Source organism: Carcharodon carcharias, chromosome 9, assembly GCF_017639515.1.
Source record: "Carcharodon carcharias isolate sCarCar2 chromosome 9, sCarCar2.pri, whole genome shotgun sequence".
In the NCBI taxonomy this organism is placed as follows: Eukaryota; Metazoa; Chordata; class Chondrichthyes; order Lamniformes; family Lamnidae; genus Carcharodon; species Carcharodon carcharias.
Genome location: NC_054475.1, coordinates 128,220,215 through 128,238,997, shown reverse-complemented (window position 1 = coordinate 128,238,997; position 18,783 = coordinate 128,220,215). Strand labels below are relative to the sequence as shown.

The 18,783-nt window shown below is 41.2% G+C and overlaps 1 protein-coding gene across 1 annotated transcript in view; it reads right to left on the bottom strand.

Moving 5' to 3' along the window:
- Positions 1 to 758: 758 nt before the first annotated feature.
- Positions 759 to 18,783, bottom strand: part of LOC121282471 (sodium- and chloride-dependent neutral and basic amino acid transporter B(0+)-like) — a 50,333-nt gene continuing 32,308 nt past the window's right edge. Inside the window, exons 6-13 of the mRNA XM_041196174.1 lie at positions 17,335 to 17,475; positions 14,679 to 14,907; positions 11,416 to 11,541; positions 8,016 to 8,134; positions 6,141 to 6,240; positions 2,157 to 2,266; positions 1,881 to 2,051; positions 759 to 890 (exon numbers count right to left, since the gene is read on the bottom strand). Of these exons, the coding sequence (XP_041052108.1) occupies positions 759 to 890; positions 1,881 to 2,051; positions 2,157 to 2,266; positions 6,141 to 6,240; positions 8,016 to 8,134; positions 11,416 to 11,541; positions 14,679 to 14,907; positions 17,335 to 17,475 (1,128 nt within the window). The remainder of the gene's footprint in view (positions 891 to 1,880; positions 2,052 to 2,156; positions 2,267 to 6,140; positions 6,241 to 8,015; positions 8,135 to 11,415; positions 11,542 to 14,678; positions 14,908 to 17,334; positions 17,476 to 18,783) is intronic.

Below are 18,783 nucleotides of genomic sequence, written 5' to 3'. Positions count from 1 at the left end.
GGCCTAGGAACCTATCCCCCTGGTTTACCGAAGCTAAATAATTATTTTAATATTTCTGCCATCTCTCCATTGATACCTGTGGTATTATCCTGTCCATCATTTCATGGTCCTATTTCCATCATAGTGTTGCTTTTTTTTTAATTGATTGGTCCATTAAGTAATTTACTTCTTTGTTTTACGTTCCTTGAATATTTCTATCAAGTGTCCTCTTAATCTTCTCTGTTTTAAAGAAAATGATGCCAGTTTCTCTAATTCCTTCACATAACTGAAGACTTTCATCCCTTGTACTTTTCCAGTAAATATCACCTACACCCTCTCTAAGTCCTTGATATACTTTCTAAAGTATGTTGCCTGAACTTAGACACAATATTTATAAAAGTGCAGTATAATCTCTTTGCTTTTCCAGTCTATACTTTGATTCTGTATGCCTTATTAAACAAACAGCGCTAGCCAGGCAAGAAATTAAGTTACAGGGAGCACTAAATCCTATGCGTATGAACTTCCCGATAAGACTGAGTTGAGCAAGAAACAAGTTGGACAGCACCCAAGCAAATTAAAAGAGAAAACAAGAAACAGAACAGAAAAATTGCAGGTTACTAAAGAGTAAGTGTGAGACAATGTATCTGGGCTGCAACTGAGTTTCTGGCTGTTCTAGAGAACTTGCACTGAAGTTACAGTGGGAGCATGCCAGAACAGAAGTGGATTGTCAGGGCCATTGTATACAAGTTCAGCCAAATTTTCTTTCAAGCTTTCACATCTCAGGGCATAGCCAGAAGTTGGACACAATTAGGGTCTTCTGTGGAATCAGGCCTGTTTCTGTATCTTTCCCCTCTGTGTTGTTTCAAGTACGGACCCCAATCAGGAGCTGATGTGCAAGCGGCAGAAATTTTCTGTGAAAATGATAGTGAAATGTTTAATCATTACTTCCTAGTTTTTACCTACCATAAATTTCCAACTAGAAAAAACCCTGGTCCTAATCAGGTTATCTTGCAGTTTGATCTGACAAAAAAACCACGTTGTGAAAGGAGGTTCAGGTGGTCCCAATATTTATGAAGCAGAAGAAATCTCACTCAGGCAATTATAGACCATTAGCTTGATGAAAGCTATGAGGAAGATTCTGGAAGGCAATAGGAGGGATATGAGTTTAGAAGTTAAAGGCGAATCCAGAATTGCATTGGGAAAAGATTGATGTCAATATTTATTTTCTTAAACGGCCAGTGTCTTCCAGAACACTGTGGAGAGTATGGGTTCCCTCCAATCCTTCAAAGTTTCCTGAAAGAAGACGCTATTTCCAATTCAAGACGGTTAGATCTGGGCTGGTTGACAATTGTATTCTACATAAGTCACTGTAGTTTCCAGAAACTTTTTTCATTACCTCATGAGGTCGGTGAGAAATTTTCTGAATTTTGAAGAGGTGTCTCAATTTGTTTTTGTGGGTAAATTTGTATATCTGTATACATATGTGTCCCTCCATCTGTGTGCATATGTTTGTATATATATATATATATATATGTACACACACACACACAAGTGTCTGTATGTGGGTGTGTGGAGTGTATGTGTGAGAGAGCAGGAGAGAAGCTCTTCCAAGATTGTAACTAATGCCATTGTTAGGAATAAGATGTACAATATGGGAGTGCTTAGCACTGACACTAGAGCTGATGTTTTCTGACTACCTATTTAAATCATGGCATGTATCAATTTACTTAAAAAGCAAAGGTGTTAAAAGATTGGCACAATCTCTGGAGGAACAGTCTAAAAGCCTGATAATCATTGTTTTGCCATCTGTCTAGTTTTCCAAGTGTTCACCCAGTGAAGGTCCCGTCAGAATTGGGAGAACTATTCTGTTCACTTTCAAAGGTTACAAGGTGTTTCCTTACCTGACACAACGTGGAGCCCTCAGCTTGGACAACTCTCATAACGGCGAAAATGGGGATCCACATAATACAGAAGCTTGTCATACACCAACCAAGTACTGTTGCCCAGACAGGGTACTCAACAGATCCATATGTTGGTGGAGCAAAAGTCACTACTGACCAGAACAAGATTGCCTGTTTCAAAGAATTGCACAAAACAAGATCAGATAAATAATGAGGGATTGTCTGCAGCTTGATTATGTTCAGTATAAAGCACTAAACAATGCCATATCTCCTTACTGTCAGCAAACACGGAGAGATAAAAACCCAACATGCTCTCCACCACAGCCAGAAGAGCCAATTCCTTTCTCCAATCATCATCTCAATGTCCTTAATGAATCTGTTTACCCCTGTGAACATAGGAAAAGCAATCATTTGGTTTGTCTTACATAATAGGATAATAAGCACAAACAATGCCATTCAATGGCTTTATTATCGCTGAATCCCCCACTATCAACATCTTGGGAGCTACCATTGGCCAGAAACTGAACTGGGCTAGCCATATAAATACTGTGGCTATAAGAACAGATCAGAGGCTAGGAATCCTGTGGCGATCCATCACCCCCTGACTCCCCAAAGCCTGTCCACCATCTCCAAGGCACAGGTCAGGAGTGTGATGGAACACTCTCCACTCGCCTGGGTGACAGCAGCTCCAATAACACTCAAGAAGCTTGACAACATCCAGGACAAAGCAGGCTGCTTAATTGGCACCCCATTCACAAACATTCATTCCCTCCACCACTGATGAACAGTGGCAGCAGTGTGCACCATCTACAAGATATAAGATACAGGACAGCACCTTCCAAACCCATGACCACTGCCACCTACAAGGTGAAGGGCAGGGCAGCAGAAAGACAGGAACACCACCAACTAGAACCGTAGAACCATACAAAAGTTATGTTGCAGAAAGAGGCCATTCAGCACATTTTGTCTGTGCTAGCCAAAAAGAGAAAAAATAAACTTGAATGTTACAGCACTTCAGATGCAGATCCTGGAGCCTTTTAAATGAGTTGAGCGTTTCAGCCTCAACCACTAATTTAGGCAGTGAATTCCAGACTCCCACCACCCACTGGGTGAAAAGGGTTTTCCTCATGTCCCCACTAACTCTTCTACCTGTCACCTTAAATCTATGCCCCCTGGTAACTGACGCCTCATCTAGGGGAAACAAGTCTTTCCTGTCTACCCTATCTAGGCCCCTCATAATTTTGTATACCACAGTTAGGTCACCCTTTAGTCCTTTTTGATCTAAGGAATACAACCCTAGCCCATCCAATCTATTCTAATAGCCACAATTTTCAAGCCCTGTCAACATTCTTGTAAATGTTCTCTGCACTCTCTCCAGAGCAATTATGTCCTTCCTGTAATGTGGTGACCAGAACTGTGCACAAATTCCAGCTGTGGCCTAACCAACATTTTATGCAGCTCCAACATTACATTCCTGCTTTTGTATTCAATACCTCGCCCAATAAAGGAAAGAATTTCATTTGCTTTCTTGACCACATTGCCCACCTGTCCTGCCATCATCAAGGGCATGTGGACATGCACTCCAAGGTCTGTCACTTCCTCAACCCCTCTCAATATCTTCCTGTTTATTGAGTATTCCCTAACTTTGTTTACCCTCCCAAAATGTATTATCTCACACTTTTCCAGATTGAATTCCATTTTCCACATCTCCATCCACTCAACCAATTTATTGGTATCATTCTGGACTCAACAGCTATCCTCTACACTAACAACTACACGGCCAATTTTTGTTTCATCTGCAAATTTCCCAATCATGCCTCCCACATTTCAGTATAAATCATTGAGATATTTAGCTAACAGCAAGAGCCCCACTACTGACCCCCGTAGAACACCACTGGAAACCATTTTCCATGTTCAGAAACATCCATGGACCATTACTCTTTGTTTTCTGCCACTGAGACAATTTTGGATCCAACTTGCCACCTTCCCCTGTATCCCATGAGATCTCACATTCCTGACAGTCTGCTATGTAGGACTTTAACAAATATCTTACTAAGGTCCACAGAGATAACATTCATGACACTACCCTCTTCAATCCTCCTTGTTACTTTCTCAAAAAATTAAAAATTAAAAAAGTTAGTAAGACACAATCTTCCCATAACAAAACCATGCTGACTGTTCCTGGTCAACACATGCCTTTCTAAGTGACAGTTCACCCAGCCTCTCAGAATTGATTCCAATAAATTGCCCACCACTGAAGTCAGACTATTGGTCTATGACTTTCTGGCCTATCCCTCATACACCTTCAATTAATGATACAACGTTCGCAGACCTCCGATCCTCGGGGACTTCGTCTGTATCTAGTGAGAGTTGGAAAATGATCCTCAGAGCATCCGATATTTCCTCCCTGGCTTCCTTCAACAGCCAGGGATACAATCCATCTGGCTCTGGTGATTTATCCACCTTCAAGGGTGCCAGTCCCTCCAATACTTCCTCTCTCACTATGCTTATAATTCACATTCCTCCTCTTTAACTGGAATGTCTGCATCATCCCTCTCCTTAGTGAAGACAGAGACAGAGTGCCCACATCTTCTCTACTAACTCACAAGTTACCATGCACATCTCTGATAGGCACTACCTACCTTTCCCTTAGTTATTCTCTTGCTCTTGATGTAGTGGTATAACATCTTTGGATTTTCTTTGATTTTATCTGTCAATATGTTTTCCTATCTTTTTGCTTTCCTAATTTCCATTTTACTTCACACCTGTATTTGTTATATTCAGTATTTGTTATAAACAGTATGAAGTTTTTTGTGACTGTCAAGCTTTTTTAATTCTTTATCTTGGCCTGTATGCTTCTGGGTAAACAGGGGACTGTAGATTGGGCAGTACCACCCTTTTTCTTTGTGGGGCATCTCAACACTCTGACCGTAGAAACTTGCATTTCAATGCCTCCCATTGATTTGACGCAGTTTTTCCTTCTAATAGCTGTGTCCAGTCCACTCTCACCAGCTCACTTCTCAGCTTTGTAAAATTTGTCTTCCTCCAATTTAGAAAATTTACTTCTGTTTTGTGTTGTCCTTTTCCAAGCAACCCACCATCCTGACTCAGAAATATTTCAATTTTCCCTCACTGTCGCTGGGACAAAATCCTGGAACTCCCTCCCTAATAGCACTGTGGGTGTACCTACATGTGGACTGCAGCAGCTTAAGAAGGCAGCTTACCAGCATCTTCTCAAAAACAGTTAGGGATGGGCAATTAATGCTAGCCAAGCCAGCGTGCCTACATCCCATGAACGAATGAAAGAAAAACAACGAGGCTTGGCTGAGAGGCAGAAATCTATTATAGTTTTGAAACACCTGAGCCCCAGAGAAAAAAAAATGCTTGATTGACAGCTCTGGCTCTCTGATGTGTACAGTCAATTCAATAATGTTTATTTTCACAACATTAAGAAGTTTCAAGTGCCTATTGAAACTTTGAAAGGTCTGGATGATTGACACTTGTATTGCCCTGTAATAAAAGGGAGTTTAAGAAAGTGGAAAGATATCAATGAATGACTGTTTCAAAGCTTTTTTTTTTACACATCCTACTGTCACTATAGGTTTCATTGCTTCTATCCAGTATATTTGGGTGAATGGGCATGCAAGTGTCATAGCTTGAGGGGCCAGAGGGGTAATTTGGGGAGGCATCTTGGCATATGGTACATGAGGAAGACCTTTTGAACCTATCCTTTAAAAAAATGTTCGTACATGCAAGCTATGGTACATGATTCCTTTGAGGGACCATGAAACAAGAGTCTTTTAAAACATGGCCCGACCTCTTGAAACTTAAAGGGGACAAAGACATGCTTCTGCCTACAAAGGAGCCGGCCAAGTCTGGAGTGAAAAGTGTGGGCTTTCAACCAAACTAGCCTGAACCCTTAAAAAGGTACTCCTGAAAATCGGACAGCCAAGAAATGGGGCCAGGAATCCTAGAATCGAGACCCGCTTGCCATTTTCCATGTTCTATATGTCTTTGTAGTTGGGAGCAACTGGTAACTGATTGAATATAGAGGTAAACAGCTGTTCAACTTAGGGTCAAGATGTTTAAATAACATCCCCATCTGCAATTAACAGGAAAATGGCTGCATCAAAATTGATCCCAACAACAGCCCTCGCTGTAACCCAGCAAGAACAAGAGGGTTTTACAGGTAAAGGGTGCAGATGGCACTGCCTGTTTCATATGGGTGTTTTGGAACAAATGAGGAACAATTCTACTAACCATAGATCCAGCTTAAGCTGATGAGTTCCAGGATAGCAGCTGCAAGAATACTCCATCCAGCACAGAAATGATCAATTAAATTGATCCAGTAAATTCCAGCCTGAAAATAAGTGCAATATTTGAAAACGTGCTGCATGAGAAAACTATCTAACTCTCTATTCAAAATAAGCAATGTCTGGAACACTTAAATCACCACTTTTACTCAACCTGAAAGCAGCAAGTCCTACACTGTCACATTGCTTCTCAATAGTTTACCATGACAACAGCAGGAATAAAAACACTCACTGATCAGATACTCCCATGTAATTGTTAATGTTTGAGGTTTTTTCACACGCAGCATTTCTGACCGGTCTGAATTGTCTCATTACCTATGTGATGGATATAAATTCAGCAGCCAGTTTAATGAGAACAACATAATTACAGATGAGGAAAGCCATTCAGTCTTTTTCTATTCAGCCATTAATGATCTGCTGACATCTCAGCAATGCAGCATCCAACTGTCTCTTCAATTTCTTCATATTTGATGAGGAATTTAATTCCACGTGTAGATCACACATTAACGAATTGCCTCACATTCTTTAACCAAGTTCGGGATTTACAAACCACAATTTTCTGATCAGAAGTAAGTGTCACCAACTGAGTTAAACTGGCACTGAGAAAAGTTGAGCCAATTACCACCCCATCAGTCAGATGATGGCAGATGTCATCAACAGAGCTGTCACAGACACAGCAATAATTTGCTTACCCATACTCAGTTTGGGCTGCTCCAGGGCCACTTAGCTCCAGACTTCATTACACTCCTGGTCCAATTAAATGCAAAAAAGCTGAATTCCTACATGAGGTACAAGTCAAGAATGTGATGGAATACTCTTCACTTACCTAAATGAGTGCTACTCCAACAATGCCCAAAAGGCTCAAAACCAGTTCGGAGAAAATTCACTTGGTTAATTCCTGGGATGAGGAAAAGTTGAGCGGGTTGGGCCTATGCTCATTGGAGTTTAGAAAAATGAGAGGTGATCTGATTGAAATATAAGATACTTAGGGGGCCTGAGAGAAGATGTTGTGAGAACATTTTCCCTCCTGAGAATACTAGAACTAGGGGGCACGGTTTCAGAATAAGGGGGCTCCCATTTATGATGGAGATGAGGAGAAATTTCTTCTCTCAGAGGACGATGATCTTTGACATTGTCTACCCTAAGCCCAGTGGCGTCTATAGTTCATTTAATCTATTCCAGGCTGAGTTACGCAGATTTTTGATGGACAAGGGAGTCATCGGTTATGGGGGACAGGCAGGAAAGTAGATTTGAGGCCATAATCAGATCAGCCATGAACTTATTGTGTGGCAGAACAGACTGGAAGGGATTACCCATGCTCCTAATTCTTACACTCTTATGTTCGTAAGATATTACCTATCCTTCCTCATCACTGGATCGAAATCCTTTAATTTAACTATCAGCACTTTGGGTGTACTTATACTACACTGACTGCAGTTTTTCACAAAGGTAGCTCATGACCACCTTCTCAAGGGCAATTAGGGATGATCTTGCTAATGAAGCCCAGATCCTGCGAACGCATAAAACAAAAATTGTCATCCCTACACTGCAAGAAAAGATTTCAAACAATACCCTGCTGATCCAAAATGAACAGAATATAAATCTGATTCATAGGGTGTTAACATAGCTGAGTCTCAGCTCTTTAACCAGGGTCTTTATTTAGTAATGTTAGTCAGTCCTAAACATCACAGTACAACATTAAATGGATGGGGAAAAAAAGGACCAGCACACAGATCCTTTTTCATTGCTTCATTCTGTGAAATTCATAACTTTATAACACAAACAATGTGGAAACATAGCAAAGTATTAAAGGACAACATACCTGTGTCACACATACAAGGCTGAGGAAATAAAATAACAAACAAACACCAGTTGTCAGATAAAGACGTTTTGATCGCAGAAACTGAGGGAACTGGTCCAGCAGGGTTGTTATAATTGCTTCTGATGAAATTAAAAGTTAAATGAGATCAGTAATTAAGTGAACTTTTACACAGTCCCAGAGAAACCCACCACTAGAGAGACCACAGTCCTGCAGACAGAACAGCTTCTCCAATCTCTGAAAAATAACAGAGGCATGATCAGGCTATCAGTTCTTAACAAGTTTATAAAGCAGGATATCCCACTTATGCTTAAGCACCAGGGACAGGAATCAGGAGCAGATTGGTAACTTCAGTGCTTCCTTTCTCATGCTGTGTTTTGCCGGCATTTGCAGAAAGCTCCTCAGAGGCTAGTGCTACTGTACTATAATGGCGAGAAGGCCAAAAGTGAGAGTATCCTAAGTGCGTGGCATTACAGCTTTCCCTCCAGGACACCAGTGTCATTGAGATGAGTTGATGTTTTCAGTATCCTAATAGTCTTTACTGGGGGCTATAATAAGGAGGACAAGGAGGGGAATGGGAGAGACTTATTTACTTCCATCGCCAGCAAGAGGTTTCAGGGAAAGGCAATGTTCCAAGCAGCGATGCCATAAAGATGCACTATCCCACTGCAGTAACTGGGAGACTCAGAATGTCTCCTCTTTTGGAGGGTTAAAGTCATTGTAGGTCCATCCGTGACCTCTGTATCTAGAAAGCTGATGGTGTGCCATCTGTCTTGGAATGGGGTACTGAATAAAGTTTCAATCAAATCAGCATCTATTCCTAAAACTGGAATTAGCATAATGCTTCCAGCCTTTGCACTACACAGAGAATATTGAGGAGACCTAATAGAGGTTTCAAACTTATAGCAAGCAAATTGAGAAAGATTGTTTCCAATGGCCATTGAATTATTAACATGGGGATATTGATGGAGAATTAGCATCAAAAGATCAGAAAAAGTGGCTATTGAGAAAGAGACTGAGGATCAGTTCAAAGAAAACTGGATCGGTTTTTGAAAAGGATGAATGCGAAAGGATTAATGGAATAGGTATGGAAATGGGATGAGGTTAGTTAACATTAGTTTAAAGAGTCACATTGACACAGCTGTGATGAGGTAACAGCCACCATCTCTCATTCAGTTAGCATTATTCTAAGAAATGCAAATTGTCTCATCATTGTCAAGTGTCAAGGTGCTTAAAGAATCATCAGCAACACTGAACGAGCTGGATGTAAAATTTGGTCCTGACGTGTTTCCAGGGAAGGAACAGCAAAAATGTCAAGGGGAAAAGTCAGTGATACAAAGGGTGTGCGGATGAGGTCAATTTTGATTTGGTCAAAGTGGCCTTAAAGAGACAGCAATGTCATCAAAATGGGGTTGGAAGATTTAACACTAGGTTAAAGATCCCATTATTTTTAAAGGATTAGAAGGAGCAGAACAGCAGTCTCTCAGCTGCTCAATATTGCATGGGTGCAAGTGCAGTGAGCTATCAAGGTGTGTGTTTAGGGTGGTCAGCTCCACATTTCTATTTAATAAGGCTTCATCCTCAAAATGGCTCCTTCTTCTGTGCTCCCATCCTGGGCGAGCAAATGGCACTCTCCTCTGGTCAACTAGTTGAAAGGATTAATCTGCTCTGATATGAGAGAATCTGTCAAAGGATGTCATGGTGCTGGTAAATAAGAATCAATAGATTTCCAAATCTTCCCTATCCAACATCTGTTGTACATGAGAATTGGCCACAAACTCAATTAAATAGAAGACTTAAAATACAGGTGGGCAGAATTCAACTGTGGTGGGCTCTAAAATGGGCGATAGTAGATCACCATCTTCCATCCATCTCATTGAAGTCGATGAAAATCAGGCAGGATGTATAACTAGTGGAGGATCTGCTCCTGCCCACTTCAGGCTCACTTCAAAGATGAAGCTCATTCCAGGAACTTCATTGATGAGATCTGGTTATGAGCAATGGTTGAAAGAATTGTAATCACAGAATCTCATGATAAATATTGGCCAGGACACTGAGGAGAACTTCCTGCTCTCCTTCTATATTCCATCATGGGATTGCTTGCATTTGACTCAATTTAATCTTGTATCCATGAGGCGCACTTCTGGCAGTGAGGCATTCCCTTGGTTCTGCAGTGAAGTGTCAACTTAGATTTTACGTTTAAATCTCCAGAATGGAACTTGAACTGATAATCCTCAACCTCAATGGCAAGAGTACCCCCACTGAGTTACAGCTGGCCCTGACATTTCCAGATGGTGCAGTGACATAATCCAGCTGTTTTAATGCAGTTGTTCACTGATTAAAGCAAACTGGTTAATGCTGCGTTAAGACAGCAAGCAGAGATTTACCACAGTGAAACATTTCTCTTTCATCCACTAACATCAAGGGCCTGAGCATACAAATCACTTCAGTGCAGTACTGAGGGAGTGTTGCACGGTCAGAGGTTCCATCCTTTGGGTGAGATGTCTTCTCAAGTGGATATAAAAGATCTAAAGGGAGTATTTCGAAGATGAGCTGAAGAGTTATCCCCAGTGCCTTGGCCAATATTTATCCAGCAAACAACATGCAAGAAAGAAACAGATTAGCTGGTCATTGTCATGTTGCTCTTTGTTGGAGTTTGCAGTGTGCAAATTCGCTGCCACTTTCTTACTCTGCAACAATGATTACAGTTCAAAAGTACTTCATTGGCTGTTAAATGCTTTGAGACATCGATAGCTGTGAAAAGTGCTGTATAAATGCACGTCTTTCTTTCTTCACCTTAGACACTGGCCTAGAAATTTGTTGACTTTGTACCCAATTTATAGGTGTAAAGCCTGTCCACCATTTACAAGGCACAAGTGAGGAGTGTGATGGAATACTCTGCATTTGCCTGGATGATTGCAGCTCCAACAGCACTCGAGAAGCTTGGCACCACCCAGGACAAAGCAGCCCGCTTAACAGCGAAGCACACACACTATGAACCAGTAATAAAAAAATGAATAACAAAACGAGTGCCAAATCATCCAATATGGTAAGTACTGTGTATTCCAGGACAGAAGTGCACCGCCCTCCATGTTGGTAAAGGCTTCAATATGGGGCTTCAGGGCCCTTGTCTGAAACAGGCAAATCCCCTTTGCATAAACACAGAGAGTTGTTAAGCCTATTTCAGATCCCCATTACAAAAGATTGACAGAGATTGCCTGGAAATGTGCCATTTTGTAAAAATCAGTATTCTCTGCTGGACCAATTCTCCAGGGTCCTGGGCTTTTAGATATGTGCAGCCCTGGGCTCAGTGTGCAGTCTCAGGCCCAATCAAATTTCTGGGCTACAATAACCCACTTTTTTTATAAAAGTACAAAGCTATTGGTTACAGTAATATTCTTACCTACAGCTACAAATTGACTGTCGAGTCCCAAAGTGATCAGCATGATGAAAAATAAAAAAGACCATAAAGGTGACCATGGCAACTGTGCAATAGCCTCTGGGTAGGCAATGAAGGCCAAACCAAAACCTAAACAGTGGATACAATTGAAAAAGTGCCATTAATGGTACTTAAAAGAGGAACACTATCAACTTTTTATTAATTTAAAACTCAACTAATTTAGGATTCTGATTGTTGGAATGCATGAGATGTTGTTTAGTATTTATGTAATTGACCTGAGAAATTGTGGCTTTCTTCTATCACGACTGTGTGTTGAGCAGAAACATTCAGCCCATTCATCAACCCCCATGCTGAGACACAAAGTCAGCCTGCTTCAGCTCAGAGAGTTTCCCAACTTTTGCTCTTGCATTTCCATGTAGTTTCACTGTTGTCTTTTTATCCACCTCCTTTTCTTCATTCTTCTTATTCCTCCCTTGTCCCTGCCCTCTCCTCCTCTCCACTTCCCATGTTTTTCAACACTTCTTGTAGTAATTATAGTTTTGTTAAATGTTGGACTGTACCTTTAAGAATAGTCCTGTTATGTAAGATCACATGATATGTATAAACCAATGTGTTAGCGGTGCAGGGGTCCTTCATAGTCAGTGTAGAGATAGAGATGGAATTGAAAGCACACGTGTAGTTGCTGCTGGCTGCATTGTAAATAAACCTAATTTTTACACTTAGAAAGTTGTCTGCAGATCACTATGTTACATAATAGGCAACCTAGCCATGCATGACAAACTGGCAATGAGGATAAATCAGGATAAATCAAAATAGATTGGAATTGGTACCATACCTGGCCCAGTGATTGGGAGTATCAATGTCCCTATAAAATAACAGAAGATGTACTCACCAAAAATACCCTAATTTGGTAGAATCAATTCCCTTGAGCCAGCCACAGATGATTTGTCTCAATTTAGGGAACAATTCGAGATCTTCTTTCAAGCGAATGAAATCATCGGGGAAGAGAAGACACAAGTGATCCTCTTGGGTACTTGTGAAAGCAAAACCTGCAGTTTGATTTGAAGATTGATAGCACCCAGTGCCTCACATTCAAAGAATTTTGGAGAATTGGTGGGCCTCGTGACAGGACTTTTTCAAGCCAAGTCCTCAGTCACAATGCAGAGGTTCCGGTTCACTTTGTGAAATAGAGCCCTGGGTGAGACAATTGCTAGCTTCATGGCAAATTTGAAGCAACTAATGGAATATTGCAAGTTTGGTGAGACTCTGAACGAGATGCTCAGAGATCATTTAGTGTGTGGTGTGAAAGAAGACACTATTCAGAGAAGGTTGCTGGATGAAGTGAATCTGAATTTTAAGAAGGCGTTAGAAATAGCACTGGCCATGGAAAGTGGTGTAAGAGATTCACAAGCATTACAAGGGGTGCAAAATGGCATCATACTACAAATCGGGTGGGAACAGTCAGCCGAAAGTGGCGCAAAAAAGCGATACTCCGCCACAAAGTGGGAAACAACCCTGCGAACTAGAATATAAGAAGAAATAATTTAGCAGCTAAATCGGAGAACAACTTTAATCGATGTGGAAATAATCAGTCTTTTAGTAATTGGCAGGTTAAAAAAGTAGAGTGTTACTTTTGTCACAGATGTGGACATATAATGGGACAGTGCAGAGAGATTTAAAACAGGCTTGCAAACAACAGAAGAAGCCCAATGAGATCTGCAGTGTCGAAGAGCCTGAAACAACAAATTCTGACATTTATTCATTGTTTAACATGAAAGTTGGGAAGACATAGCCAATATTTTTTTCAGTGCTAATGAATGGTAAGCCATTAAAAATGGAAGTAGACACAGGAGCTTCCACTATAGTAATTGGAGAACACACTTTCAGATATTTAAATAATGATGAACATCAATTAAATTTGGAACAGACATTTGCCAAGCTGAAAACATACCTTTTACTTGGACTTCTTCGCCTGTGTATCAGCAGAGTAATTGTTCATTATAGAAACCAGTCAGCACAGCTACCCTTGATGGTATTAAGAGGCAGAGGACCAAGCCCTCCAGGGCGAAACTGATTAAGGGAGATCAAACTCAATTGATCAGTGAGATTTCAAGAAAAAGCTGGAAGAGTTCATGTCCTGTAAAAGGAACAAGGCAAAGTATGGCAGAAAGAGCCTCAAGGACCACTAGCAGAAAGAGTTCAAGGACCACAACAGGATGAAGAAGGCATGTGTAAGGGTTCAACAACCTGAAGAAATGTGGTCTATCTCAAACAAAAACATGGAAGGACAGCAAAAGAAACTCAAAAAGGCCCTGCTGAATGACAGTTTTCAAGACAAAGTGAGTAACCTTCACAAGGAAAAGGAAAACCTGTTGAAAGACATTCACACACTACAAGATTCCCTCAGGTCAAAGTCTGTGCCTCTGGAAAAGTATGAAGAGAGACAAAGAGAATCCAACACCTCTCTGAACAAACTAAAGAATGAGTTGGCAGAGAAGACACAATGTTCAATTTTTCAGGAGGCTGCCAACAAATACAAAAAAAAAGAGACAGAAGAACTGAAGAATCAGCTGAATGAATTCAAAGAGGCTTTGCAAACAAAAATCAGAGAGCTTTCCAAGAGGCAAGCAGATAACGAAGTTTTGGGAGACTCAGCTACCGAACTAAGACAAGTTGACATTTTACCTGAGAGAATTCTGGTAAATAATGAAGTAAAATTGATCACATGATCTGTGTAAACCATTGTGTTGGTGGAGCAGGCTACCTTCACAGTCAGTGTAGAGATAGAGATGGAGTTGAAAGCACACGTGTAGTTGCTGCTGGCTGTATTGTAAAAAACCTAATGTTTCCACTTAGAAAGTTGTCTGCAGATCAACTCTATTACAAATTGGTGACTTGGCCATGCTACAAAACTTCCATTCCATGTTCTCCTGATCTCATACCCCATCCTCATCCTTTTCCTCCCATCTCCTCAATCCATTATGTAATTGCTCATTTTGGACCCACACCTTCCTCTTCTCTTCATTCTTTCCACACTTTCCCTGTCCCTACCCTCACCTCACCTCCACTCCTGAATTCCTCACTCTCCTATCTCCTTTCCACCCACCCTCTCTCTCTCTCCCCCACTGCTCTTCTCTCCAGTGCAATACAATTGGATCCAGATTTTGCCAATACAATGAATAGTCTGAGATTGCAGAACCCAAATAGTTTTATCACAAGTTTGAAAGTACTTTAACAGAAAACAGTAAGTGTAACTCCGCACTCACCTGACTGTGCAACCTCTGAAACAGGCTTCTCTTGTACATGAGCCATGTGTCCAAGGATGGAGAAGATGGCAAATCCAGCAAACACACTCGTAGCACAATTAACAACACAGACAACAATGCTATCTCTGTAACAGTTATTGTGGAATTTGTTGTAGGATGACAGTGTTATTAAACTGCCCCAACCCACTGCAAGAGAATAGAAAATTTGTGTTGCGGCATCTTTCCAGACCTGGAAAATAGAAAATAGAATTAATCAGCACCAGGAAGTTTTACACGAACTCCTTCAACAGATAAAACGACATCACCCATGAGGAACATGTGGAGGGTTAGTCATACAGCTCAAGGGTGACCTGACTGAATGAAGTTCCCTCTGGTCAACAGTAACTCCATTAAACAGCAGGGCCATCATTCTATCTCCCTGTCTACTAATTTCTGTCAAATTCCCCCAAGGAGCTACGATGCTTTCCACTGGCTTTCCACTATATTTTCCAGTGAGTGATTTGATTCATTACTTGCTGCATGTGCACTGACACCCAGTGACCTTCATTTTTGTATTGAAAAGAGCAACAAAGGAAAGGCTTTGAATATAAGATGAGGACCCACAAATCCCAATCAGGGTATTTTTCAACCACCCTGAATTAAACTATTCAGGGATAGAAACTAACAGTGATGGAGGTTTGAAGCTACATGCTAAACTCCTTTGTGACCAATATTTAACCAGACTGAGGGAGTAAACCCTGACAAAAAAATCTGGAATGGAGTCCAAAGGCGGACTGATATCGAAATATGTCATCTTTCTGCAACACCTGCAACCATGTCAGTGACAAATATAGCACTCTGCATTCTTCTGAACTCAACCAAGGGGGCTGAGAGGGGACCCCTGACATTTGAGTAGCCCAGCATCTCCATAAATTTCACCCCTGAAGAAGACAATCTAGTTTCACTGTAGAGCATTAACAGAACATGGGAGATGGTGGGAGGGACCATCAGGGCCCACTGATTGGCCACCACCCACCTCAAGTCAGGCAGCCCCTGACTAGTCAGATGCTGACCCACCACAATCCATCGGCTTCAGTGGGTGCTTGGAGCTTAGAGTCTCTGCTCCAGAAGTGGATGGAATCCATTGTATCAGGCAAACAAACAAAGCAAATGAAATAGAAGTTGACTTGGCAAGCAGAAACAAAAAGCTGCACTGACCCGAGAAGGGGGACCCGAGGAAACAGAGGACAGCAAATCCTGAACCTTCTCAGCCCACTGTTTTCCTCTGCAGAAAATGTGGCAGAGATTGCCATGCCAGAATGGGGCCCCTGAGCCACACCAGGTGATGTTTAACACAGAGTTGGCCATCATGGCACAAACCATCATCTTACAAGATGGAAGGCAGCCACCACCAATAACAAATGTAGCAAAAGAAGAAGCACTAATAGATCTGGTCATAATAAATGATTTGGTAAAGATAATGAAATAAATGTGTAAAACCATGTAAGTAGTAATGATCATATTATAATAACGGTTAATGTAATGAGTAACAGATGTAGATCATGCAATATGGGTATTAAAAATGTCAGCTATGGGGGGGGTGCGTTAAGGATGGTGGTAAACTGGACAAAAATACTGACAAAGAGATAAAAAAAACAATGGACCATATTTAAGAAAGAAATGAACAGAGTTCATATAAAGGAGAGGATGATAAAAGAGAATAAATATGACCACCTTAGGAAAGAAAATGCTTCGCCTTAGTTTTTTACTGATGAGGATAATAAAGAGCAAATGACAAGAGCTGAAGAAGTGAAGAGACATATTTGAATTGTTAAGATAGAAGGGAAGAAAATACAAGACAATCTAACCGAGCTTAATGTGGTTAAAACCCCAGGTTTAGATGGATGTTAGCTGCAAATACTTAAAGAAACGAGGGAGGAGAGAGCAGAGATACTTCTATCCATACATGAATTTCAAAGAAAAAAGTGCTGAGAATGGGCCAGGACTTTAAGGCCCCTCCCGCCTGGCAGCATATTACGGTCCCGCTGAACTAAATGAAGATTTAAGTGGCTCACTGCATCCACCGGGTGGAGACACACTGCAAGGGGGCCATAAAATGCTGGCAATGGTGACTAGCAAATATAGTTTCAATCTTCCAGAAGTGGGAGCAAAGCAATCCATGGGAATGTTACCCAGTTAATTAACAGCAGAGTGAGGTAACAATACTGGAATATTTGCTGAAAATTCAGATAATTGAACATCTAGAGACTGAAAATATAACAAATAATAAACAAGTATTTCGAAAAGGATGGTCATGTTCAAAGAGTAAACAAAAATAATGCCATGCACGTGACTTTTAGATCTCTCTGATCAGGTGCTACATGTCAAAGGTTAGGATATACAGAGCCAGAGATAGACAACAGAGGGATTGAAAGATGGCTACAGACATAAAACAGAGGGTGGGCATTAGCGGAAGTTTCCCAAACCGGCAGGCAATGACCATCTCCAACTGATTCCCAAGCAATGACTGAAATCTTGGCTATAAGTGAACAACAATCCAAAATCAGCCCTCAGGCCTTTAACTAATTAGTTTAAACACAAGAGTTTAAACAGGAGCATGAAACAGCCTGGCTGAAAATTACAGCTGAAATTCCATGGATTATTCTGGTGTATTTACCTTAGCATCAGCCAGTTTGGAGAAGTCTGACTGGCTTCCAATGTAGAATTCAATTCCTTTATCAGCTCCTTCCAGGGTAACACCTCGGATCAGGAGTATGATCAGAACCACATAAGGGAATGTTGCAGTGAAATAAACCACCTGAACATGGAGAATAACTTGTTAGGTTTTCCTGTATTGCTGGTACAACATTTACAGTATTGAATCCAATTGAATGGTAAACACCTCTGATGGTGATCAAAGCAGAGAATGAAGCGGAAGACGATTGGGGAACTAATAACCACAAGGATTGTAAATTTAACACAGTAACTGCATTTAAATAGCACAATATTATTCTAACTTAATTGTCAGCAGAATTTAGCCCTTGGCTGGTGGGCAGCCGAACCCCACCACCGAAACGGGGCCCGCCGCCATTTTGAATGGGCGGGCCAATTAAGGCCCACCCAGCGGCCTACCCAACAGGAAGCGCTATGCATTTCCTGTGCGAGAGGTGGAGGGAATCCCCATTGGTGCGCTCTTTCAAGCATGCACACGAAAGAACACACTGCTCCCTGAGGCAAAGTCCTGTCTCAGGGAGATTCGTGAGAGCTAAGTAAATTCTAAAAATGGATAAATATTAAAACTTTTAACATGTCCCCCTCATGTGACAATGTTACACGAGATGGGACATGTTAATAATAAACACAAAAAATTTATTCAATTTTTAAAGAAAGGACATGAAACTTCATCCCGCCAGTGAATGAAGTTTCATTGATAATCTGCAGCCCGCTGGGGCTCCTGGCCTGCCTACCAGCCTTAAGAATGGCCGGGCAGGGTGTTTAATAAGGTTAATTAGCCTGTCAATGGCCTTAGTTGGCCATTGACAGGTTGGTGGTCGGACCGCTGATTTCACTGTCCACCCGCCTTCGTGAATATTTAAACGTCATTCCGCATCATTTTCCCCTCGGTGAGTGGGCCCCACCCCCAAATTGCCGAGGGGAAAATCCTGGCCTATGTCTTGTATTTGGTGAGGGGTGGGTGCATATTTAAACAGGATATGAGAACAGAGTCTGATGAATATATGTCACTCCTCATATTTACGCCTGTTTCTTTGCCATTCTTGACATCCGAGCAAATGTCATTTCATCCATAAAACCATAATCCTAATCTGTTCAATCACTGAGCCAGTCATTCCCTGCCTTCCAGAGCAGGAAGTCCCTGTATCAGGGACTGAAACCCTTAGAATGAGGGACACATTTCAGAAGTATGGTGAATTGCTGCTGTTCTTTTACTCAAGAGAAAGATCTTCAGATCACACTCAGGCCTGAAGTGGTCAAGAATTATGAATCTCCCACTGCCCAAAGAGTCACTGTTAACATCATCTGTGAGTTAAACCAGCCCACTTCACTAATGATTTATAAATTTGAGTTTTATTGTTGCAGAAATCTGTCACTAGTTTTAACTCGATTC